The sequence below is a fragment of the Leptonotus elevatus genome, chromosome 6, assembly GCF_054856555.1.
Source record: "Leptonotus elevatus isolate MCC_2025b chromosome 6, RoL_Lele_1.0, whole genome shotgun sequence".
In the NCBI taxonomy this organism is placed as follows: Eukaryota; Metazoa; Chordata; class Actinopteri; order Syngnathiformes; family Syngnathidae; genus Leptonotus; species Leptonotus elevatus.
In genome coordinates, this window is record NC_141244.1 from 20,608,254 (window position 1) to 20,634,958 (window position 26,705).

Below are 26,705 nucleotides of genomic sequence, written 5' to 3' on the forward strand. Positions count from 1 at the left end.
CATGCACAGTGGCTGTACATCAATATTTATATAAATCCAATCTATCATATACAGGAAGCAGTGTGCCACATGCCACTCAATATAATCATAACAACATACAGTAGATGGCATGGCATGTCTACACTCAAGTCAAGTGTGTTTTTGTCTTCAAGAAAATGTCATCTCCTAGACTAGTATCATTATAAAAATGCTAAAAACATCACAAAAACAAAGTAATAATTGTGTGTCTGTGTACACGTACAAATTATACAATGCAGTCCCTACGCTAGATGTTCATGAGTGCACTTTTATAATGTCAATGGTAGTACTAGTACTAACTAGTAGCACGCAGATATCAACTAGTGCACAGTTTTGCACACTAGTAACATGTAGTTGTCCCACTAGTATGTACAGCTTCATGAAAAGTGTTTTTTTTTTTTTATGTTATTTTTTTGTTAGCATTTCTTTTAAATCCTTGATAAGGTGGCTGGCTACTAGTGTGTGACAGGTTGATTAGTTTTACCTCGGCTCGTAGTCCTTGTGAGTAACCTTTAGTAACTAACTAGTCGGCCAAAATGTCACTACTAGTGGTAAGAACATTCCTAGTAAGAACCAGTTGTTCGGCCAAAGGCTCGAGTTGTGCGAATTTGAGGACAAAATGCAAACTGCACTGTAACAAATTTCTGTAAAATCTACAGTAAAAAATTACAGCATTTTTTGTTTTTTAATTTTACAGCATTTAACTGTATACAGCAATGCAGTATGGGTATAACAAGGGTGGTTAGCACATCCGCCTCCCAGTGCAGAGGACGTGAGATCAAGTCCAGGCTTCGGCCTTCCTGGGCGGGGTTTGCATGTTCTTCCCGTGCCTGTGTGGGTTTTCTCTGGGTGCTCCGGTCTCCTCCCACATTCCAAAGCCATGCATGGCCGGTTAATTGAGCACTCTAAGTTGTCCCTAGGTGTGATTGTGAGTGTGAAGCCAGGAGAGGATGAATGACTGTTGGACATGATTGAAGAGTAGAATACAAGAAACGGTTGTAAACTAGATTACAGTGAATTGCTGTAAAAGTAAACACAGTAAGTAAGTAATTTATATACAGTAAATACTCGTAAAAAAAATACAGTAATGTACTAAGATTTTACAAGACTTAGCTGGCAACTTTTTTGCCAGTTATTTCCGGTAAATTCTACAGTCAATTCGTTACAGTGTGGCACATGAACCTTAAGTTGCCAATCAAGGATATGGAATAAACGCTCAACATGCTTTCCATACGTTGTGCTGATTCTCTCGATGTCACAGCATGATGATGTCACGGCGTCTTGTGACATTGTGATGTTATGACATCACAGGAGGGTACAGGAGGCGCTCCTTATGGGCAGGTTGGTGGGCAGCTTGACGTACTGCTGCCTGAAGCTGTTCCTCTTCATGTTGAGGATGGGTCCTGGGTTCTCAAGGTCATCAGAGGGCGGCGGCAGTTCTAACGTCGGGTTCGCCAGCCCCGCCTCAGCCTTGGTGACCTTGTTGTTCTTAGTCTTTTTGGACTTTTCCTGGAGCTCTGCCGGCGCGGCCATGGGCTCGCCGGCGGCCTCGGGCAGCGGCAGGGTATCCTGGGGGAGGTCGCTGGGGCTCGGTTTGCCCTCCGCTTGCTCCTCGCCACCGCTGATGGCTTGGCTAGACGACATGTGTTTGGCGTCGGCGTCGGCGCTTGTGGAACTGATAAACACACATTGTGAGAGGGATTTAAAGGGAGCATGTAGCAAGATTAGAAATGTTTGAAAAATGGTTGCTAGCAGGACAGGACAATAGTTTTGCATTTTTAATTATAATTTAAATTTCATTTTGACTTTATTTTTATTTTATTCAGTTGGTTTTAATTAAATTTTGTAAAACAGTTTTAGTTAATTTCTTTCAAAATGTTTTAGTTTTAGTAAGTAAATAAATAAATAATAATAATAAATAAAATAAATCAATCTAAAATGAACCTCAAAAGCTCATTTATGACATTGACAAAAATAAAAGGCATTTTTCCTATAATTACAATTTTAGTAAAATATAGTTTCAATTAGTTTTCTTTCTTTCTTTTTCTTTTTTTGTCTTTCTTTCTTGCTTGCCTTCTTTTCTTTAAAAAAAAAAAGCATCTCCTTTTTTATTTTATTTCGTTAATGACTGTGCGCTACGGAAAACTTTATTCAGAGTCATTAATGATACAACAAGCACCAACATTGCAACAATGATGTTGGTGTATGAAGCTGTATAAATGCTACACGTGTGAGGAAATTTACCAAAAATGAAACCAGTAGCAAGTCTTTCCTCAAATATAATACAAACACAAGTGAAACAGAGAAATGCTTATTTTTTTTGTAGCCTGCTTATGTCCCTGCTTTCTTACAACACACATACTCTGGAACACAAGATGAGACCTTCCACTAATTACAACTATGACAATTAGCATGTGTTGTTAATCTCTCCGTGACTGTCGGTCGAAATGTGTCTTTACATGAGACCCCGCCCATGGCGCAATAAAGTTGTTCTCATTTAAAGAACAACTCAGGATTAACTGTTAATCTGAGGTGGCAAATCCAGGTTCAGAAAGTAAAAACCCTACAATAGTTTGGCTTTAGCCCCTTGTGTTAGCTAGCTAGCAGGTAAACGAGCACCCGGGGAGCTATCTAGGTAGCTCGCTAGCTAGCACCTAGAGCTAAAGCCAAACTGTAGTAGGGTTTTTACTTCCTGGACCTGGATTTGCTACCTCTGCTGTTAATCTAAATTTGTCTACTCACCCATTGGAGCTTTTGTCTTCAGAATCCTTCTGCTCGCTGCTGTAACGCATCTCTGCCGGAGTCTTGAAGGAAAGATCGTTCTTTCCCTTCAGCCAGTATGTCTTCATGTAGCCTTTACCCTGCAACCCACCGTGCTAGTAGGTCAGTTCTTCAGCATACGTGATTAGAACATACAGCATTATTCCAAATTGATAGAGTGAAACTTCAACCACCCAAAATACTTAGCTGTCCACAACCATTACCAATATTAAAATGGAGCAGCATAGTAAGTTTTTTTTTTTTATCGTAAAATCATTCGTATCAGAGATGAAACGTCGTCAATTTTAGTTGTGCCGATATTTAATTCAGTGATTCTTTCGCATACCACTAGAGGGAGTCCACACTTTGAGAATCACTGCTAATTGACTAAATTATACTACAGTGGTTGCAAAAATTGCTGAATATAAAATAAAGTAGCTAAACTGGCAAGAATGAGTGACCGCAAGGAGAAGGCGTTGACCTTGACAAAGATCTTGCCCCTCTCCTCGATGATGTATGGCTCATGTTCCAGGTGATCTTTGGTGGTTTGGCTGATGTGTATCTGCATACCCTGCATACTCACACACACACACACACACACACGCACACACACACACACACACACAAATAAACAACTAATTTTTCAGGTAAACTCAAACCTTCTAAAGCAGGGGTTCCTAAACATTTGGGGTCCAGGCACTACCAAAAAAAAGCTGAATTTTTATCCCCAAAATATCAAGCCTGTTCTTCAAAAATATTCCTTCACTCTTGTAAAATAACTTTAGTTTTTTTTGTCCTCTGCCCTTTTTCAAATGATACAACATAAGTTATTGAAAATTATTTTGGGGACCCCAAACTGCAGCTCGTGAATCCCCGGAGGTCCAGGGACCTCAACTTGAGAACCCTTGTTTGAGAATGCGTGACAGATGTTAGTGCCATCACCACGCCATTGCTCTCCATCCTGGAGGCGGTGTTGACCGTATCGCCAAAGAGACAATAGCGAGGCATCTTTAGGCCCACCACGCCGGCCACCACCATTCCTGAATGGACTCCTGCAAAGCAAACACCAGCACATGTAACATCCATCCTTTGATACAACAAGCAAAACTAGAAAGTTCTATAGAAAGTGCGTGTGATTGAATGAATGAATGAAGAGCTGGTGCTGGACTGAAATGCTGAGTATTCATTAAAGTTGTCTCCAGTAATTTGGGAATGTAGTCATGGAAAATTGGGAATATTGACAAATATGGGAATTTGGGGAATGTGAAATAATTCCCAGGATGTCCTAGAAAAGCTGAGTAGTTTTAATTTGGAATGTTTTCATTTGTTTGAGCAATATGGAAGGAGGTACATATGTAACAGAGTTCTTAAATGGGAAATTTATTGTAAATTCGGTAATTTGAGGAATGTGAAAAATAGTTCCATATTATGTCCTGAATGAGCTGAACAATTTGAAGTTGAAATGGTTTTGATCGTTTGAGAAATATAGAAGAGAGGTAAATATATCAACTCCATCCAACCATTTTCTTAACCGCTTATTCCTCACAAGAGTCGCAGGGGTGCTGGAGCCTATCCCAGCCGTCCTTGGGCAGTAGGCGGAGTACAAACAGTCACACTCACAAGCACACCTAGGGACAATTTTGAGTGTTCATTTAACCTGATGTGAATGTCTTTGGAATGTGGGAGTAAGCCGGAGAACCCGGAGAAAACCCACGCAGGCACGGGGAGAACATGCAAACTCCACCCATGTAGGCTGAAGCCTGGACTCAATCTCACGTCCTTTGCACTGGGAGGCGGACGTGCTAACCAGTCAACCACCTATCTCCTTTAATTTGAGAATGTTTCCTTGAAATTGTGGAAGAATGAAGAAAAAAAATGCCAGAATGTCCTGGAAATAATAATACAAATGCAGGTGGTTCTGCGCATCTCTAACATCACTACTTTTAAGGAAGTCCAAGCACCGTTTCGTTGAAGTTCTCTCTTACTCAAATGTATCTAACTCTTTTCACTTGTTGTCTAACACCCCCATCAAAGTTTTCAACCTTAAGGCAACGTAATGCTGCACAGCTTCCGCAGAGTGAGGGGTGTGGTCTAGTTTTATAGCACTTCTCAGACAGTTCGATCTACAGACTTAATGCCTTTGTTCTCAAGCTTTTGTCAACACTTTAAATTGATTAATAATGCGTAAAAACAACAGACGACCTGGGGACCGACCAATACTATCAATTTGTGAAAAAATATTAAATTGAGCAAGAAAAAGGAGGTCTCGTGGTTGCACTCACCCACTCTGATCTGGATGTTGTCCCCAGTGGACGGGTCCTTCAGGTGGTCGATGGAGCTCAACATGTCCAGGGCCATGTCACAGATGTGATGCGCGTGGAATGTTGTCTTGTTGGGCACGCCGGCCACCACCATATAGGCATCGCGAATGGTTTCCACCTGCAACCACGTCAATCAGACCGTCTTGAGTTGGTAGTCCAATCTCTGACTGATAACTGATTGGTTTCAGGTGAGGTTGCGTGAGAAGCCCACCTTATAGACATTGTGCTTCTCACTCAGCGTGTCAAAGACGATGTAGATCTCATTGAGCATGTCCACCACCTGCATGGGTGTAATGTGGATGCAGATCTCGTTGAACTTGACCACGTCACTGAACAGGATGGTCACGTCGGGGAAGACCTGGAACATGCCGACCAAAGTCACATGGTTGTTTTTATATAGCGCCAATTCACAAAAAAAGTTATCTCGAGACAGGTCAAGAATCAAACACCATTTGCATATATGGGAGGAAAAAAACACATTTATACCACATGACCAAAAACCTGGCAAAGGAGGCAAGGAAAAACTCCCTCTAAGGAAGAAACCTTGAAAAATCTTTCCGGTTCTGTGGTGGCAACGGGAAGATACCACCATGGTCATCAACTACACCACAAGATGGTTGAGGTTTATCTAAGTCCGAGGATCAAGGACGTCATGGCGTACCTGGCATGTCTCCAGGGCGGTGATTCCCTTCCTGAGACGGTCGGCCACGGCTTTTGGAATCATTGCGTACAGCAAAGAGTCTCCTCGTTTCTTCTCTTCGTCTAGCTTCTTGATAATCTCCTGCAGCTGTGCGTACTTTTGTTGTTCCTACGAGAAGATCAAATTGTTACGTTATACTGTAGTTGTTGCTTCAAATCTATTTCTTCCAATCCACGTTGTCCTCAAGTCAAGCAGAATGAAAGCGAAATGATCCACCAGGAACTTTTTCTATAGAACTACTCACTGAAAAACTTTTCTGTACTTATCTGAGTGCTTTCACATCAGTAAGTTTTTTTTCACCAGTTCCTCTACTTCCTGACTATCACAGTCTATCTTATAGACTATGTTGTTCACCTGATCCAGGGCCAGCTGCAGCTCGGCCGACTGCTGCGTCCCGGCCAGGATTAGCTCTCTACTCGAGTCGTGCAGGTTCAAGTCGTTGACGTAGACGCCCATCTTGATCATGTCTTCTACTGTCTCAATACTGCAAAGGGAGGACAAGATGGATCAAGGTCACCTTAAGGCCAAGAATGGGGAGTGTAGATATGTGCACGATGATGGTCTTACATGGGCGTCCCCAAGAAGATAAGCGAGTCCCACTGGGGAACATACTTCATCTGGCCCTTCAGGTGCAGAGGCTTTTTGGGCGGCTCTCGCATGTCCTCAAAGATGGTCTCGCTGCATTTGCCTTGAGAGGAGCACGAGGTAACATCATCATCATCATCATCATGTATACCTCTGTCGTTACTGCACTTCAGTATATTTTTGACTTTTACTTGCCTGTGACGGTCTGGAAGGCCAGCAGCTCGATGTCTTCGCCTCCAGAGTTGGCGGCGCTATTGTACTGAGCCAGACTGCTGCTGTTGTACTCCTGATCCGCGCCCTTCATCTCCTCAGACATTTGTTCTGCACGGACCACAAACACTCTGTCAGAAGGTCAAATAGAAGAAGAAGATTCACAGGAACTCTCAAAAACCCATTTACACCAAGCGATCTGGTTCAGTTCACAGTTTTCCGCTGTTTTCATTGCTGAAAGTTGTCTAAATAACTGATGGATTCTATGCCATAATCTTACAGTCCCCTCTAAATGCATTGGAATGGCATTTCCTTTGTTTTGCTTTTCTTGTATATTGGAGTTTCAAAATGGTTTGCTTTCCCGCCATAGACAGCACTCTGTCTACAAGTGCGATCTAATGTTTAACTAATCAATCTAAAAGGCAACACCCGAGCAACTAGAAACACGCATCAGTCACATGTTTATGTTCTATACTATGATGTCATGCTACTATGACCTCTGCAAACTATGTAGCTGACTGGGCTATCGCATCCCATGTAGACTCTTGGTGTGCTTTTATCATGCCATACCTCTTTCTTCTTCCCTCTTGGCCTTCTCATTCTCCTCTTCCTCTTCAGGTTCCTCCTTGTTGAGTTTGGGAATATTAACTTTTTGTTTGCTCTCCACCACTGCTCTAGACACCAGCTCAAACACATTGTTCAGGTGGGTGTAGATCTGAATGGGGAGGAATAGCACACACGTTACTGAGCAGCCAGGACAGCGCGCTAACGGCGGGGACGGTCCGACACTCACGTTGTCCCAGCTGAACTCCAGCATGGGCCTGACCAGGGTGAACTCCTCGTTCACCTTCTTGCCCTGGAGGTCAGAGAAGACCTCTTTGAGGCCGTCGCCAATGCGGTACATGGTCATGTCGCGGCGGAAGATTACGCTGAAGGGGAACATGTCAAAAAAGATACCTCGCTTCATGGGAAGCTTCTCATAGCTTGGCGCCGTCTTTTGCTGCGGCATGCGGTGCTTGAAGGCCGCGTTGTCAAAGTTCATCTTATACACCTGACAGGATAGTGTACAGGCAAGTCCGAATTTAGAGTTTTAGTTTAGCGTTTGAAACGTTATAATAACAATTACTGCAATATTTGACCATTTCTATGATGTTGATGACATACTCATCATGGAAATACGTACATACCACATAAGTCATCTTCTCGGTCTCCTCCTTAGACAAGATCTCCACTTCGATGTCTGTGTTGTAAAACTGACGCCCCACCTGGGAGAGCTGGCCTGCAGGGGGGCGTCAACACTAGTCAAAACAAGTAAACTTGGGGCTTTAAACATGAGCGGAATAATTTGCTTTACATATGACAAGAACGGAGCTCAATGGACGGCAATCATCTAGTCCAGTGGTTCTCAACCTTTTTTCACTGATGTACCCCCTGTGAAATATTTTTTTCAGCCCAGTACCCCCTAACCAGCGCAAAGCATTTCTGATTGAAGAAAAATAAATAAATAAATAAAACGGAGTGTTGTGCCATCATTATCTGATTTATTATTAAACTTTGGAACTCTATTTGTATTTATGTGATCTCCTGAAGTATTTGGAAATAAAAAGATAGAACAAACAAAATAAATAAATAATTTAATTATAAATAATGATTTGTACATAAAGTGTCATCTTTTGGGATCATAGTAAAGCTCTGTTCTCAAAAAGAAATAATTGAATTTTAAATAAAGTTTTCAAGTGATTGACAGGTGGCATATGACAAGTTGGGCCAAACCATTCTGGTATGGGGGAAATGCTGGGTTTTTAGGACACTGAAATTCAATTGCCTACTGAATATAAAATTCATTTTATGATCTTATATATTTTTAGAAATATTTACATATACTTTTTAAATATATTTTAAAATCTTATGTACCCCCTGGAGTGCCTTCAGGTATCCCCAGGGGTACCCGTACCCCCATTTGAGAACCACTGATTTAGTCAATGGTGCTGGACACTGCCAAAGACTGTTTCATCACGTAAGCAGTCATTTATCCAAATGGAGACTTTTAGACTCGGGAAAGTAACTGTAAAGCAAATCCCAGAAGGGAAAACACACCAAAGAACAAAAGCCATTTTTCTTTATAAGTTAATAGTTAAAAAAAACAAATTACGCTATTTTCACACTGAGGTATATGCGATGATGCCATAAAAAAAAAAAGGCTATCGCGATCGGTCAGTAGCGTCCAAATTTATGCTAGCACGGTGATTCTCAAAGCGCGGTATAAGTACAGCTGATGGTACGTGGGGCTCCCTCTAGTGGTGTGTGAAGAAATTACTGAATTAAATCTACAAACTTGGGAGTATTTCAATAAATTTATATTTGAGAGTATAGTATTTGAATACATTCAGGAGTTTTTAGGTCACATTGTACATGCAACTGTATTTTAATGTTGGTCAAGTATTTTTTAGGCGATTCTTGTAGTTTGAGAACCATACCGTGTATAATGTCATGATGATATGATCATGTGGTGTGAGACCTTTGACAAATTGCGTGAATCCTTTGCGTGTGCTTCGGTAGTGCAGCGTCAGACTGGTCTCGCACTCCTCCTCCACACAGAAGCTGGGTGGCTGCACTTTGGGAAAGGAGAAACGGAAATACTCGTGCAGGTTGTCCAACTCGTTGATGAAGTCGCGCACGTTGCGACCCAAAACCTACGAGACGGCACAGCATTTTAGTCTTTGATGTTCAAGTTAGCCGTCTGATCCAATTTTTTATTCACCCAAGCACATTTTTTACATCAGAAAAAAAAGATCCCACAGCAGACTACTCAACAAAAAGTGGATACACAGTTAAATTATGTACTTTTCTGCTCTATAATGGAAGAGAATTTGATTGTTATGCCTGTCATTATACTTTGCTGGTGTAGACAGATGAAGAAAGAAAAAATATCTGTCAGACTGCTTAGGTAAAACTGGACCGTTTGCCAGGGAAACTGTCACGTCTCACTGGTTTGGGATCAAATATATATTTTTTAAATGTCCAAGAAGAAGGTTAATCAATCTAACGGATCTAATGGAAGGTTGGGTCACCTTGAGGATGCGCTCATAGCCATAATTTCCGATCCTCTTGACCATGTAAACTCCAAAGGCATACATCAGCTCGTCATGCGTCTTTCCCAAAACTTCGCCTGCCGCCTTGGCCAGACGCAGGATCAGGTTGTCACTAAAGGGCAGAAGCCTTGTTAGTTTGTGAGTTACATGATTCAAACGCAACATAAAATGAGTTTTTTAAACTATTTTTTTAGTTATACTAGCAATTAGGCTGGCCAGTGAAAGCGTCTTTACTGTATCTAAATGAATCTTTGTTTTTTTTCTTTTTAATGTACCAATACTATGAATACTCATCTTCACGTTTGCTTCTAATTCCACTAATGTAGCAACCTGCCGTCACATTTTTCCACAAAATGATGGGCACTGCTTGTTGTCCATTCATTAACTTTACTGATGAGGAAACACCATTAACCCTATAAAGCCTGAATCATGAAATATGTAAGAGAAAATAAGTATTTATTGGTCCTTTTGAGCAAACAGTTTTTGTTTCTTTTTTTTGTGAAAATCCACTTCCACATAAGACTTTTGATTTGTGTCATATTTGATACATCCGGTCACAATTCTTTAAATTCGTACATTTATAACTTGTCACAAATATAACAATAAAGACATATCAAACATATTACTATTTTAAAAAAATCAGAAAGAACATTTCACACTATTAATAAGAATAGGTGTCTCTCCTTTCTTAATTGGGGCGATCTTGCAAGGTCGCTGGAAAAGCCATCAGCTGAGTGATGCTGCCCTCTAGTGGATTATCCGTACAATGCATGTGTCAGATCATATACGTCAGGCTTTTAATGGGGGAAAAAAATATACTCATGAAATCGAGGACTCAAAATGGTTTGTATTTTATATGATACGTTTGGCTTTATAGGATTAAGAGCTATCCATCACTGAATTCAACGGAAGCTGATGTCTTGGAGCCTCCAGGTTATTAGTGTGGTCCAATCCTCATGACCTACTTGTACATCTGATGCCTGACAAATTTGAGGTGCGGGATCTCTGCTCTGTTTTCAATCAGCCGCCACACGTCCTCGCCGTAGGACTCGTTGATGTAGTCGTTGACCGCTTCCAGGTACAGGCCGTACATCTTGGCGGCGCTGGTGGCGCTGGGGACCTCCGTGATGCTATCGGATTGAACTGCTTAGCTAGGGGGAGAATAATGTGATCGGGCTCACCTCGGTGTTGCCAACCTTACGAAAGCCTCAGCCACAGGTTCAAAACTGCACCATTTGGAGTGTGGGGTGGGGAAAAAAAACAATGAAGCTGACACCAAAGTGGTGGAAGACTATTTGGTCCAAGTGGATTCTCAGCAGCGATTAAGCGGCTCAAAAAACAGATCAGAAAACGAAGCGTCTGACAAAAGTCTTCTTACTTGCAGAGGCGCAGCCGTGTGTAGTCTAAGGCTGTGAGTGTGTGAGGCTAAACCTCAGCGCAGACCGCCGCTCGCCAAGACCACCTGCACATGACAGGTACTCACTCTCCAACACGCACGCAGACACTTGACTGTCAGGTCAACAGGTGAGCAGGTCCCAAATAGACCAAGTGACGTGTGTTTGTGGCAGCTGCCAAACAACGCAAATCCACTTCGACACGTTGCCCAGCACAATCACGTCTTCACTCGTGAAGTTAAACAGACTACATAAGACTAAGTAACCGAGTGACTGATGAACTAGTTGTCTGATTGACTGTCTAATTAGTAACTAAGTGAGTGAGTAACCAAATTTCTGACGTATTCATCTGCTGACTGACTATAAATTTGTGACGAACAATGATTAATGGCTGACTGACTGATGATTTAACTGTGAGTGACTTTCTAGCTAGATTATCTAAAAGACTAACTATTAGTGACTGACTAATTAAATAACTGATTATACTCAATGACTTACTAGCTACCCACATCAGTTACTCACTATCAAACTAATTAATTGTAAATTAAGTGAGTGAGTGAGTGAGTAGGACTGAGTGAGGAACTAACTAAATGACTGACTCATTACCTGACTGACTAGCTGACTGACTAAATTAGTAACCAAAATATTTAAATGACTGACTGACTGACTGACAGTGATTAACTAACTGATCGAGTAGCTGAGTGACTACATTATTGAATGACTGACTAAATTAATGGTAACTACTAGCTGCCTGCCTAACTGACTGAATAACTATGTAACTATGTAACATAGTCATTTCAGACTAAACAGCCTCTATGAAATGTTAACTACGGTCTTTAACCTGTTATAATTCCAACCTCCCGGTCGGAATAATGCTCTCTATTAAAATTTCATTAAAACGGTGCATATTGAATTAAATATGAATTAAACAACTTTGGACTGCACTTTTTCTATCACATGTCAATTTAAAACGACCTAATCAAATATTTATAAGTGACTTTAAACTACACATTTTTTGTCAAACGTTAGTCAAATTTGAATTTGTATCTTTAAACTGCACATTTGACATAAAATGTTTAGCAGTGTTTTTGTGCACATTTTCTATCAAATATGAGTGACTTCAAATTGCACGTTTCCTATGAACTGAATATTCTCTGTGAGATCAATGAGTGTCTTTGAAACGCACATTTTCTATTAAATGTTATTCGCATTGTGTATTAGGCACACTTTGTGTAAAAAAAAAAAACTGTAGCAAGCACTACTTCATATTACAAATTCATTTTATTTAGTTTGAATGGCAAACAAATCCATAGAACTAACTCATTTGCATTACTTTTAATAGTAGCTCACTGAGTCGCAACACAGGTCAACAAAATGCGATGTAACTTTGATTTGAATGAGAACATTGGTTTTGATTTAAAAGCCGTGAGTGCATGGAATCGGATTGAATCGAATCATTCCATTTTAAAATATATTGCGATGCATATTGAATCATCTTTTACTGGAGAGTCATATCGGTGACGGAAACGCCACATTAATAGTACTTGCAAATTCATCTGCATTCTATTATGACAACACGAAACCCATTGCATTATATTTTCCTCTTGAATACAACTTTACCATATTGAATCCAACAGTATTCGCACTGAATTGAAAATCTAGCTGCGTATTTAGACACTCGGACCCGCAGTGTAAATGCACACTAGTGTTTACGTGTTGGGGCTCCACTAGGGGGCACCGTTGGCATGGCTTGTTTGTTGTGTCTGTAGAGGAAGGTACGAGTTAAATGTGTGAAGGAGAACAAGAAGAGTGAGAGTGACCTTTTGGCAACAATACGTATGTGAGGGGCTATAACACGTAGCAAAATGTGCATTTTACACACACACGCACATGTGCGCACACACACTCATGTACAGTGAACCCAGGCAATTAGAATGTAAAATAATAAACTGGTCTTATAAAGTGTAATGAAACCAAAAGTCAGAGTCCGTCGCTCTCTATGCTCCTTGCGAATGTTTGCCTCGTCCAACAAACGACCTGAAAGTGCATCAGCGATCGTGGCTCTCCTTGCCCGCCTGCAAAGGTCTAACGGTATCTTAACACTGTTGTTTTTTTCCCCTACTTCATTCCGACTAGACTTTCAAAAATAACGACCAAGTTACAGCTCAAAACTCAAATCACTTGTTAGTTGGGGCACTCGTAAGTCAAGGTATAATTGTATTTATAGTTTACACTTAAATACGGTTTACCTCAAACTATGATCTAAAAAAAATAGTCGGTGAGTTTGCCACTAGTGAAAAGCTTGTCATGATCCAAGAGACTTTTTAGTTTTTAGCTTCTGATTTTACTGGTCGAGGGAGCAATTTAGCTTTTTAGCGTCTCCTTTTAGCACTCTAAGAGACATTTTAGAATGTTATGTCATTTAAGCACATTGAGAGGCATCTTAGCATGTTAGCATCTGTTCCAAACACTTCAGTTTGGTCATATTAGTGTGTTAGTGTCTCCTTTTAGCACTCTAATTTAACTTAATAGCTTCTTTTAGCGCTCTGAGAGACATTTCTGTTTTTAGCACCCCAAGAACTACCTTAGCATGTTCGCTTCTCCTTAAAGCATTCAGAGAGACGTTAGTGTCTGAGCATGTCCTTAGTGCTTCAGTTTGGTCATTTTAGCTTGTTAACTTCTTTTAGCTTTTTTCCGTAAGTTCCCAAATACTTCTTCCTTCAGCGCTCAGGAAATGATTTTAGTTTGTTAGCTTGCTATGGCGAGGCTTCTGACAGGATGTTCTGAGAGTGAAGAGGCCTCAAAGCTTTTATTCCTACCAGGCTGGTTGCAACAGCGAAACCGGAAGAGTCACAGAAAGTTCACGAGTAGTGTATGTATTTTTACTTCCTGTACAGTGTACACCCACATCATGTCGACATTATACTGTAAGTACAGTATGTAATGCGCAAACAAGGTCACGTCGCTCTGTACGAGGCCTCGGTGTCGACGTGGACTCGAATGTGCTAATGAGGCTAATGGCCTAGCGCGTTCTCTCACCTCTTCTTCCCACCTCATCGGTAGATTTCGTTTGTTAGCGGCCCGTGGTGGTGACACTCGGCGGCGCCCCGACACCTCTGAGCGGTGGCGGAACCACGCAGAGATAACAATGTGCCAAAGGCAGCCACCACCTTCATTAGCGCGACCCGCTGAGTCAGTCGTTGTCATCGTCACGCAGGTGGATCTTTTTCGCCGCTTATCCGCTGACGCCGTTATCGCGTCTGATACCAAGAAGCTCCTGTACCAACACTGATAGTGTTTCTGCTTGCTGTAATTCAAACAGTGGGATAAGCTGCAAATAAATCATTTTTTACCCATATGTGGTTCTGCTTTTTAAAGGAGAAAATGCTGGCGGAGCAACTACTCACTGTAAAAAGAAAAAAGAGAATCGTAGAATAACAGTAAATTTCCGGCATCTGGGGCGCCAGAAAAATACTGTGAAATAACAGAAAATTACTTTCTCGTTAAAAAAACGGTAATTTTCTGTTATTTTACAGTATTTTTCTGGCGCCCCAGCTGCCGGAAATTTACCGAGGAGGGTTTTACGAGAAAGTAATACTACCGTTTCTTTTTTTCTTTTTTTTACAGTGTATGTCTCATTAGATGTCCTTTCAAAATAAATGTTAATACAATTAATGCTACCATCTATAGGACTAATTACAAAAAATTTTGTTATTTTAACTTAAATTTTTTTTTCGATTCACCAAGAAGTTATGGTAAAATTAAAAATGTTTACTGTTAATTTCTCAGTATATATAATTTTTGGGGTTTTACATTTTATTCCATTAAATAACAGACAAATATTTGTGAAATTATGATACATTTGTGAACGTATTTTAACAATCAATATATGTAGGTTTTTCTAATAGAGTTTTTTTCTTGTAAAAGAACAAAAATATTGTGTGTTTTTAAAGTTGCAGTGATTTAATGTTATTTTACAGTTGACATGTAAAATCTGAGTTTATTTTTGTAAATTAAATCATATTTTTAAAATACAGAAAGAAACTGCAAAATAAAAAGTTAAATTCTGTTAATTACCTTCTTTTTTTTTTTTTTACAGTGTCGCTTAGAATGTTAAAAACTGTTAAAACTCACAATTCAGCATTGTTCTCATTCATTTAAAAAAAATATTTAATTCAGGACAGTGAAGTAACACTATTGGACTAATTTTTGTTTTGTTTTAATTAAACAAATACTGAACAAATTCACTTAAAAAAAAAAGAAAAGAAAAAAAAACAGTAGCCAAACAGAAATATCAAAATGTATATTTTTATTTCGTTTATTCATTCCAAAACATTGATCCAAATTTTAACATTTTGAATTTTTACATTTAAAAAAAATTTCATAATAATAATACAAATGTAATTTTTTTATACTGTTTTCTTGAGCAAAAAATGAAAATTAAACAAAACATAAATGCCAAACATAATAGATTACACACAGAAAACATTTTTTAATTAAATAAAAATGTAAATCTGTTGACATTTATCTATTAAAACAAATTAAGCCAAAAGTAATTGTCATAATTTTTATTTATTAAAAAAAAGAATATTAAGTCAAACATGAATTTTCTAAAAAAAAAATTCTGTAGTGTACTAGAAAAAAATAAGACAGATGAATTTATAAAAATGAATTTTAATGCATTGTTTTAAGGATATAAAATAAAAGCAGCTACATAAAAAAATTACATATATGTACTGTATATTTTTACGTCTTTATTAACTAAAATTAAGTAAATGTCAATCATATATATTTAAGAAAGTTCAAGAAACCCCCCCAAAAGTGTTTAAAATCTCTATGGAGATTTTACAATAGTAAAAAATAAATACAAAAATCTCTCATTTTCTTCTCTTTAGCAAATTTTTTTTTACGCAAACCAAAATTTTTAATTGCACGTTTTAAAGTAAAAAATCTAAATCAAGCTAAACATACATTTAAGTTTATTTATTTATTTATTTTGTGACTTTTAGGGTTTCCTAAGTACCACAGTACATGCCATAAATAAAAAAAAAATAAAGCCAAGCAAACATTTAGTCTTCAAGATATATAAAAAAACGAATGAAAAAAAAAAAGCGCAATCATGCAACCCTCCTTTAACCCTCACATCCAATTGATAAAAGTATTCATCTTTTGGCTGCAGTGAAGAAAGTGAAATGAAATCTCTGATTGAAAACATATTTACACCTCACCTCCGCACGCACACACACGCACACACACACACACACACACATAATCTTGTGTGTTTGAAGGCATCTATTCCCATTTCGCTCTGATGGTCTTTTATTTGTTTAGGAAATACTATTTTCTCCTTTTCATTCTAAAAGTCTTTGGCTCTTCCAGTTGACGTGCACATTCTGACGTTTCGCGCACACACACACACGCACACACACGCACGCACACACACACGTAGACATACACATTCAGACAGTCCATTACAGTCCCCCGGTGCCGCCACCGCCTCCTCATTGGTTCACACAACGGCTGCGGGGGCTACGCTAGCTGAATGCTAACGAGTTGGGTGCTCTTTGGGTTGCATTTATTGCTCCTCTGTGGGTTCGCCATCTACACCCCCCCCCCACCTCCCCACGGGCCCCCTCCCACCCCATCACAGCCCCCCAAACCCTCCCCACCTGACAGCATCGTTATCTTGGCTGCTTCCCTCTCAGCTCAGCTGCTGCATGTGTGTGTGTGTGTGTGTGTGTGTGCGTGTGTGCATTGTACTAGAATTTAAAAAATACATTACAGTCAACGGCAGCTGTTGGCTGAGGTTCGGGTTCACGACCTGCAGCTAAAAGCACAAATTGGCCAATAGGAGATGGGGAAAATTTGTTCTAAACTTATCACACGCACACAAACATTGTAAATGTGTTTGAACACAAAAAGCAAATTCCAAGCCTAAAATTTATAGAAAATTCTGTCCATGTTGCAGTATTTGTGTATGTGCATGTGCCTTTGAGAGGCGGGGCCTGATATGGTGACATGCAACGTTCAGTAAATGCAAATTAGAAACTGTTAACTAATGTCCTAATGCTAACTGCTGCTAATAAGTGCTAGTGAAGTGATCATATACAATTAGCACACAAGGATGTAAGTAACCCAAATAAAGTTACATATAGGACTATATTTCAAAATAAGTCGTATAGTATTTCTGAAGGAAAAGTTAGTATACTCATATATCTACGGAAGAGGATTAGGTTTTTTTTCTCTTTAACTGTCCCAAATCCTCTTTCGTATATATCAGTTATTTTTATTAAGTTAAAAAATGACAATTTTTCTGAAGAAAAAAAAGAAATCAGAAAAAGTTTAATATTCATAAAAAAAAAAATATTTACCGAAAAATTAACAATTTCAGCATCTTTCCCAAAAAGACAAATAAAAAAAAAGTGTTGTATGTTTTTGGAAGAATTTGTGTTTTTGAAAAACATTATTTTTTTTCTGAAACAAGTGGTAGGTTATATTTCTGGAATATAGTTCCAGAAAGTTGTATATTGCTTAAAAAACAACATTGTATATTTTCTGTAGGAAAAAAAAAAATAATTCTTGAAGGAAGTCATATATCAAAAAAGAGTCACATTTCTGAAAGATGTCATATATTAAAAATGTAAATATTTCTGTAAAAGTCATATTTCTGAAGAAAGATTTACATTTCAAAATACTGCATATATTTCTTTATTTCGCATAGTTCTGAAAACGTTTTATGACTAGTAAAAGTTGGTTATTTCGAAAAATATTTGCTGGAAAAAGCTGCATATTTCCATAAAAATCTGTTTTTTTCTGGGGGGAGGGGGGGACAAAAAGTGCACGTTTACTGATACATGTCGTACATTTCAGGGGGAAAAAAAGTTATATATTTCCCCCCAAAAAGTAATTATATATTTCCCCAAAAATATATTTTAATATATTTTTTGTATGGTTTGATTTATAAGGAGCCGATCATTTGGGCGCCATCTTATAGTGTTAAAGAATAGTACAAAAATACTTGGAAAGGCGCCTCTCGATGTCTTCTTCAGCCAATCGTAGTTACGTAAAATGGCGAGTGTTGACTGCACTGCATTTGTGCATGTGACAAGGTGTTAGCTATCAGCATGCTAACACGTGAGTCCCACTACCTTCTTCTGCGCTTCTGTGGCGGCTTAAAAGGAAAGTGAAGCAAGCCAGCCAGCGTTTTTGCACAGGAAGGAAGCGTGCATATAAATATTCCATTAAGTGGAGTCGGCTCCATAACGGCGTTATGTATTCAGCGCGGACGCCCAAATGAAATTATTGGGGGGGGGGGATTGAAGTGGGGGCGGGGATGGAAGGGAGGGAATAGCCGCTTCCTCTTCTAATACTTTTCCCGCTTTGGCCCCTTCGCCTCATCACAGGTGACACTAATCCAATTTCAGCAACAATACACACTCTCTCTCTCATGCAACACACGCACACACAGACACGCACGCGCACATTTTAAAGGTCACAGGAGACGGCGTGAATGTAAAAGCTCACACAGGAGAATCCGATCAAATCAATAGTGTTCTTCCTCTGCCAAAGAATAATAATACAGTAGTTGTGAAGTGAAAAAATGATTTGACCTCATGTTGGACGTGAGGGCTGCACGGCGCACGAGTGCTCAGCTGTCTACCTCGCAGCCAAGAGGTTGTGGGTTCGAATCTCATGTTGCAGGTTCTCGTTTGCGTGCGTTTTTCCTGACACGTTTCAAAACCATGTTAGCATTTTAGCGTCAGTAAACTCGACGTTGCCCATTGGCTGGCGTCCGTTGTTTGTCTCACTGCATGGGGCCTCTATCGTGGCTCCTGCTAATTCACATTTATTGGGTGCATTTAACTATTTTACTGCCAAAAGTTATCCAAAAAGACAACCCGATTTTGAACATTTTCACTCAACTTTCAGGGCAAACAGAATATGTGCTATGACTACATAAACCATATGAAAGATTGGATTCCATTCTCTCATTAGAAAAAAAAAAGAGTATGATTCTACCTTATTCCGTTCTTTAGTTATCACCATTTGAAACTGGGTAATTTGAGTGACACCAAGCTATAATGGGAAAATAACAAGCTGTTTGTGAAAAGATACATTTTCTGCGCAACAGTGACACTAATATTTTGTGCTTAGTGACGCTCTGTGAATTAGATTGAATGTGACAAACATTTTGATCATTCACGTCATTCCTGGAAAACGTATTTCCTAAGGCCCGCCATGTTGCCACAACCCCCCCCCCCCCCCCCACACACACACATCTTAAAACACTGCCAAATGGTTGAAACTGGAAAAAAAGACAAGTGAAACTGAAAACATGAGAGTTGGAACTGAAAACACGACACGAAAAAAAAGTGTAAAAAAACAACTGCAGATTGGCATTGAAAAAGACATCATAATACAATACGTCAATGCAGCTTTTTCCACAATGACATTTTTTTCCAATACCAAATCTTATTGTCAGTGTTGTGGCTATATAATTAAAGACCTTTAAAAAAAAAAAAAAAAAAAGTAAGAGCTGTAAATATTATAAAACATGCCTGTGGAGTATTGTACTAGTGTATTTCACTTATTGCCTGGCGTGGTATGAAATAGTAACCACGCACTAGAGGGGGGATTACTATCCTTAATTATATATTTTTTCAAATCAACTTAAATATGTAATATTACAGTTAAATGTATTTAAATCATGTTGTAAGGGTAAAACAACAACAAAAATGATGGGTCTTGTGGGTCTGCAACATATCCCACGAGATAAACGTGGGTTCACTGTACAACAATAGTAATCCCGTATGAGCGTCCTGTCCTGTCCTGTCTAGTGTGCGGGAGATAAAACGTCAATGGCGTGCCAGCAATGTGCCGGGGATGCGGCAGACGCTTACCATGTGCCAAACATGGCCGCGAGCCACGCCGCCATGTCGCCGCCATGTCCTTGCAGCTCACGTTAGCGCTCTTTAGCTTGGCAGCGTGGTCGTTATTTGATGTCACTGCACAACAATTCGCTCCAAATGCTGCATTTGTACATGAAGTACGAATTCCGTGTCACGTATACATCAATCTGTATGTGCACATTATAACGGATGTGCATCAACAAGCGCATGTCATCAGTCTTCATATATAGGAGGAAGTGAAACACACACACTCACACACTTATATACTCACACACTGATATTGAATTTATTTTGCAGCATTTTCATGCTTCACTGTTGATTGAAAAGTGGATCATGATGTGATAGCGTGTAACACACGCACACACATTTGCTGTGATGAAATACAGTAGGTGCGCTCACTGGTAAATTGAAGACATGATGTGAATGATTGTGTTCATTTCAACACTACAACAGCACAGTAATAACACTATTTTTTATCTAGCTGCCATGATGTCGCTTCTGTTTCGGGGCAAAAATTGGAGTGTCGTCCTCGGGTGGCAACCACAACACAACACAACAACACTTAGACTATTTCCTCTTTGACAAATGAACACAAAGGAGATGTGTCCTCATGTTGCACATTTTACAATTGTCCGTATTTATATAGAAAAGTGTGTTTGTTTACGTTTTTGCATTTACAGTAGCCTATACGTGTATATAAATGTGTTTGTGTGTGTGTTTACTGTGACTGAGTGTCTTGTCTGATGGTTTAGCTTGACTTTTTACCCTTTTTGAAAAACTCTGTTTCCACTTTAGCTCCCCTTGCTGGCCAGAGAGAGATTTTTGTTCATATGTAACATTTCACACTCTTGTACAGTATTTGTGGTCAAAAAAATTTTTTAAGTCCAAGTGTAGACTGTCAGAGATGGCAAATCCAAGTCCAAAAAGTAAAAACCCTACCACAGTTTGGCTTTAGCTCTCTAGGTAGCTCCCATGGTGTTCATTTACCTGCTAGGGAGCTAGCTAGCTAGTTAGCTAGCATCAGGGGCTAAAGCCAAACTGCAGGTTTTTACTTTCAGGCGCTCGCTAGCTAGCTCCCTAGGTAGCTCCCATGGTGCTCGTTTACCTGCTAGGGAGCTAGCTAGATAGCCAGCTAGCATCAGGGGCTAAAGCCAAATTGTGGCAGGGTTTTTACTTCCTGGACCTGGATTTGCCACCTCTGTCTGTTTTCTTCTTTTTGCTCTTTAAAGATAACGAATGAATGTGATAACTTATTATTTTTCATGAACAATTAATACCTTTTAAAAACTAATTTTGACACTTGCTGTTGACTGAAGATGACATCACCGGTGTTGAGGAAAAGGCAACGACCAATCATGGCTCAGTTTGCTGACCAAACCCGGAAAACAGGTGAGTCGTGATTGGTTGTTAGCTATTTCCTCAGCACAGGTGATGTCATCTTCAGTCGACAGCAAGTGGAAACATGTTTTTAAAGGTATTAATTGTACATTAAAAAAATGATGAAGTCATCAAATTAATTCTGGTTGAACTTTTTACTGCGGAAAATGTAGTATCCCTTAAATGTATGACAGAGTGACTGCTGTTTGTGTCTGTAAAAGGAAACAGCAGCAGCAGTAGACTTCCGTGAACTTTACGCCTTCCTCCATGGATCGATACCTTCATAAAAACAATGCAATAACAATAAGGGTCAGCTTGACAGCAGCAAAGGCACACACAAAGGCTAGACAGGACACATTATGGAGACATTTAGAGACCTTTTAATGGCGACATTATTAAAATCTGAAGACATTATTGACACTTAATAATATTGCAACGACATTATACAGACACATTATGGAGACATGATGAAATCATGAAAATATTTTAGAAGCATGAAGACAGTGAGAAAATTAAGGAGACTTCATGAAAACACTATGGATAAATGTATGAAAATATTATGGAGACATGAAGACATTATATGTGAACATTATTAATCCATTATAGACGTATTATGACAACATTATGGTGACCTTATCTCGTTACATTGTGAAGACATTACAGAGAAAATGTAGGGCACTTTTTATTCCACAATGCATGTGGTTGTTTGCAGGAGGCTCTTGGTGGTGGTGTGATGATGAAAGGGACATTGTTAATATTTAATGGCGCAACATGGTAGAGACCAATAGGAAGTCCCAGCGTCCAATCAAGTAGGTGACCTTTTCCTTGCTTCCTTCAGGAAAGAACGTGCGTGTGGTTGTGATTGGACTTCACGTGTACACCAGCGGTCATGTGTGTGCCGCTCTCTATTCACACATCATCAGTATGTCTGTTCATGTGTCTGTCTGTCCGTTCACGCATACATATATTGCAATTTACATGCTACATGCTCAATGTAAGCATTTGTCTGTCCCATCAATCACTTGCCTGTTTACAAATACATACAGTCCCCTTCAAAAGGATTGGAACCGCAACCTTTGTTTTTGTTGTCTATTTGGGTTTCAGATCAAAAGATGATAATAATATGAGACATACGTTCAGAATTTCGGCTTTTATTTCATGGTATTTGGAAAACAATGACCGAACCGGTAACATAGTACAACATCAATCCCCCCTTTTTTAATCACTATATGAATACAAGGGGTGTCAGGCAATTACAATTTTTAATCATAATTAATCTCATGACTTCAATAGTTAACTTTATCTGTTCTAAATGTACAATAATATATATATATTTTAAGTTTGCATTCTTTTGTTAACATAAAAGTGGCAAAAAATGTCAAACTAATAGAAATATGGCTGCATCTTTTCGTCATTAATATAGTTTTTAGTTTAGTTAAAATAAAAAAAGATGTAGGCCTACAGTACTGTAAAATAACAAATGTGATATTGATTTGTGTCATTTAAGGAAAATTTTCTGCCTCTAGATGGCACAATTGCATTTGTAAGACATTGGTGATAGCTCAGTGCATTTTTCTTTTCATATTAAGAGCTATCTAATCTTTAACATGAAGTAACTTGTGAAATCCTGCACATTTTTTCAATTGTAAAATACAATTTTACCCCAGTCTCCACAAATATATACATTATTATTAAATTCATGACTGCTAAATTTATGACTGCTAAATTTTGACGTGGACGTGTCTGCTACGTTGCGATTGGAATTCCCCCAGTACAGGCTTTCCAAGGAAGGGGCGTTCATTAATAGTGCATTAAAAAATGAGTCTGCCTGTATGTTTACACATTATACTTAGTAGACTGTATGTCTATTCACACAATGTAAACCCCTATTTTCCCATTCACACACACACACAAAATGTAATCATCTGCCTGTCCAAGCATATTATATATGGTTGTCCATGTCCATTCACACCTCACTTACACAAATAACACACACACAAAATATAAACCTCTGAATCTGTCTGGCCGTTACCGCATTCATTTACACACGCACTCACATGTGAAATAATGCCCTTATTTCTGAGTTCAGGTCAAATAAGTGCATAAAGTAACGCAATGTGTGTTATGTTGAACACAAGTACCGCATTTGGCCTCACTTCCTGGCTTTGTCGGTGTGCTGGCATTGATGGAAAGTTCCGGAGTGGTCGCGCGAGTGCGCTTAGGAAGGTGTGAAGTCTCGCTAGGAGAAAGGGGGGATAATGATTTTATTTCAGCGTCCCGCAGGTGCATTGTGGGTGTCCGTGCCATTGATCTGGGCCGGGCGATAAGGAAGGCGGGCCGGCGACAGGCTGTTAACCCGCAGAGTCAGGAGCATGAATCCATTTCCCGGCCTCCCGCCCGGCACCGTATCTCCCGCCGGTGCAGCTGTCGGCTTCATAACTCCTTTTTTTGTCCTCTAATCTGCTGTGAAACGCTATCACGGGCCAGGAGGGGGGGGAAAAAATGCCATGGCGGAGGTGGAATAAATGTCCTCCGCCGGGCCGGAGCGGGAACATCTTCGTCGTGTGCACTCTGGGAAAATGAATAGATTTTCAGCAGGACCTTAACCTCTACCTGTCTTTTTAAACACAGCTGCTTTATTCCCAACAGTCAATTCTCTTCATTTCATAACGTTTCTCCTGGCTGCACTGCATATGATAATCCAAAATATTGTACTTTGTAAAAACATGCAGTAGTGACATTGAAATGGGAAGTCAAGTCCAAAATTGTCTTTACAATATGTTCTATGTGCTCCCACTAGTCTAAACACGGCTTTTTGATTAATATTGCATTTCTGAAATAAATGTTCTGATGCTATATTCACACTGCAGCTTAATTCTGATTTTTGTGTGTCATGAATCAGATATTTTTTAAAGCAGTATGAGCAGTATAATTCAGATATTTTTTTTCAAATTTGACTATCAACAATCCCTCTATGTGTAAGAAACTAAAACTAATAAAAACAAACAAAACGGCTCTAAAAGCTAAATAAAAAAGTGAAATTAAAAAATAAAGGTCAAAACGAAATAAAAACTATACTAACTATGATTTTTTTTTTAAATAATAAAACTAATAAAAACTAACAAAAAAGTTTTAAAGCTAACTTTAAAAAAAGTGAAATTAAAAAACTAAACTCAAAACGAAATGAAAACTATATTAACTATAATGGCAAAATTAGAAAAAATAAAAACAAGCAAAACTGCTCTAAAACTACCAGTAACAAAAAAAAGAAAGAAGTGAAATTAAAAAACAAAAGTCAAAACGAAATAAAAACTATACTAACTATTGTGAAAAATCCAAAACTATTATAATACCCTGATGCACATATACACTCCTGTAATATCATGTAACCTGTATTCCCATTCACATCAACCATAATATAACGCTTGTCTGTCAATTCAATTCACACTTAATGTAAACACCTCTCTGTCCCGTCACTCATCCACATAATGTAAATGTCTGTCCACTCTCACACGCACAAACACAGGCACACACACAGACTCGCGCTGCCTCCTGGGGCGTAACCGGTGCGTGGTGAGCGTGAGGGTAATTGAATTTGACCCATGGCTAACGAGGAAGGCGTCCGTCTAATTGGACGTGACAGGGCAGCAGCAGTCCCTCTGACACTCAACATCCCCCCAAACCTGCCCCCCTTCCTCCCCGCCTGTCCCAAAGTGACTCTATCCCGAATGCCGGCGCGTTCCCAGGATGTTTGTCACTGTGAAACGTCTCCATTGAGCGGGACGCGGTGGCTGGCTCTGTTACCGTGACGCCCGGGCGGCGCAAAGACGTCCAAAGGTTTGTCCGTGCGAAGCGGACACAGGCGTGCACGGGGCCTCAATCAGCGGCCGCTCTCCTCCAGCCATGGACGTGTGCTTTTATGTCCTGACCAGACTAACAAAAGCGGACGTCATTGGCCGAGTCCTTAAATGCACCGTTTTGTTCAAGGTTCACCTTCTTAACGCTTCTATCACAATCAATCAGTTGAATCAAACAAAGAGTAGGGTTTCAAGATAGGGTTTTGAGTTAGGTGCTTTAAGTCAGGGGTAGGGTTTCAAAGTAAGGTTTCAGTTTAGGGTTAGAGCAAGAATGGACAGTCCTTGTCTCCGTCTAATGATCTGGATCGTTATGAGTCTTCCGCAGAGATTGTTCATGTGCTGATCATATGAATCAGGTGATTTGAAGAGGGAGTGTAGGGTTTCAACCCCGAGTTTAGGTTTCAAATTAGGGCGTCAACTGTCAAGATGCGGTCAGGTTAGTTCAAATGGTGTTTCAAGCCTGGGTTAGGGTTGCATAGTAGGTCTCTCTAAAGCAGGGGTGAGTCCTGCAGGTTTTGGAGGATTCCCTTTTGCAACACAAGCTGATTCCAATCAACATGTCACTTTATGTCAATGCTATAATAGGTTATTCAGGTTATCCCAAACAAAAGAAAAAACATATGCTCACAATAACCTATGTTGTTGTTAGCATGCTAGCCAAATTGTGCTACTTACTGGTTGTTACATAGTCACATGATGATTTAATATGTTCTATTTCAGAAAAGTAAAAACGACAATCTTCTTTTTCTTCTTCTTCTTCACCATTGAAGTGACTTCTGTTAAAATGGTGAAGTGATGAAAACTTTTCAAGGAGATGATTTCCAAAGTTCACCTTATGGCCATTTTTCCCTCTCCGTTGATCTCCATCCTTGAGGAGGCGTCTTTGTCTATTTCCGGGCCCCCCGTCCTCTCCCTTGTCCCCGATCCAGGCCGCGCAAAGCTGCTCCATCAGCTCCCGACACTTTTATCAGCCGCGCCAGACTTCCCAAGGAGCTGAGACGCCCAGAAAAAGACTCCATATTTTATTCTTATCCTCATTAGACGCCTGAAAGAGAAGACGCCGCTTCCCCCGCACCAGACCTCCTGCTTTTGTCTTCTAAATCTGCCTGGCAGGGGGGGGGGGGGGGGTGTTTTTGGGGTGGCGTTGTGTATTTGATGGAGCCGCCGCGATCCTCCTCACCGATACGGGGAAGAAGAAGATTCAGGCTAGGATGAAAAGGTAACAAATGTTCCGCTAAGGATTCTGGAGGGCGTCAGGCAGACCAGGACGTACATAAACACAAATGTGTGCGCGCACAAATACACACGTCAACATTAATACATACAGTGGATCTAAAAAGTCTACACACCCCTGTTTGACCACCAGGTTTTTGTGATATTAAAAAAAAAAAGTTTTTCTAAACTTTTTCCGCACTTGATATAATCTATAACCTGTACAACACAATTTTAACGCATTGCAAATGTATGTAAACACAAAATAAA

The 26,705-nt window shown here is 39.6% G+C and overlaps 2 protein-coding genes across 2 annotated transcripts in view; one reads left to right on the top strand and one right to left on the bottom strand.

Annotated features, from left to right (window-relative positions):
- The window catches only part of sema6cb (semaphorin 6Cb), a 150,840-nt gene that overhangs the window by 640 nt on the left and 123,495 nt on the right, over positions 1–26,705 (top strand). The window contains exons 2-3 of the mRNA XM_086078394.1: positions 11,071–11,161; positions 22,079–22,175. The gene's annotated coding sequence lies outside the window, so the exon portion shown is untranslated. The remainder of the gene's footprint in view (positions 1–11,070; positions 11,162–22,078; positions 22,176–26,705) is intronic.
- On the bottom strand, positions 1,324–10,779 carry LOC147172662 (soluble guanylate cyclase 88E-like). Its single transcript, XM_086078927.1, has 16 exons — positions 10,652–10,779; positions 9,666–9,798; positions 9,113–9,287; positions 7,782–7,873; positions 7,388–7,645; positions 7,165–7,309; positions 6,580–6,705; positions 6,367–6,487; positions 6,154–6,283; positions 5,761–5,907; positions 5,311–5,457; positions 5,061–5,217; positions 3,721–3,830; positions 3,260–3,349; positions 2,761–2,879; positions 1,324–1,693 (listed from the first exon to the last, which is right to left on the bottom strand). Exons 1-16 carry the CDS (start codon positions 10,777–10,779, stop codon positions 1,324–1,326), a joined length of 2,448 nt encoding a protein of 815 aa, XP_085935053.1.

Excerpts from the sequence above, each read along its gene's own strand:
- LOC147172662 (XM_086078927.1), bottom strand. The coding sequence starts at position 10,779 with ATGTACGGCCTGTACCTGGAAGCGGTCAACGACTACATCAACGAGTCC. Across the intron at positions 6,706-7,164 it reads CAAGAGGGAAGAAGAAAGAG|AACAAATGTCTGAGGAGATG; the intron begins GTATGGCATGAT and ends TGGTCCGTGCAG. Across the intron at positions 6,488-6,579 it reads GGCCTTCCAGACCGTCACAG|GCAAATGCAGCGAGACCATC; the intron begins GCAAGTAAAAGT and ends GCTCCTCTCAAG.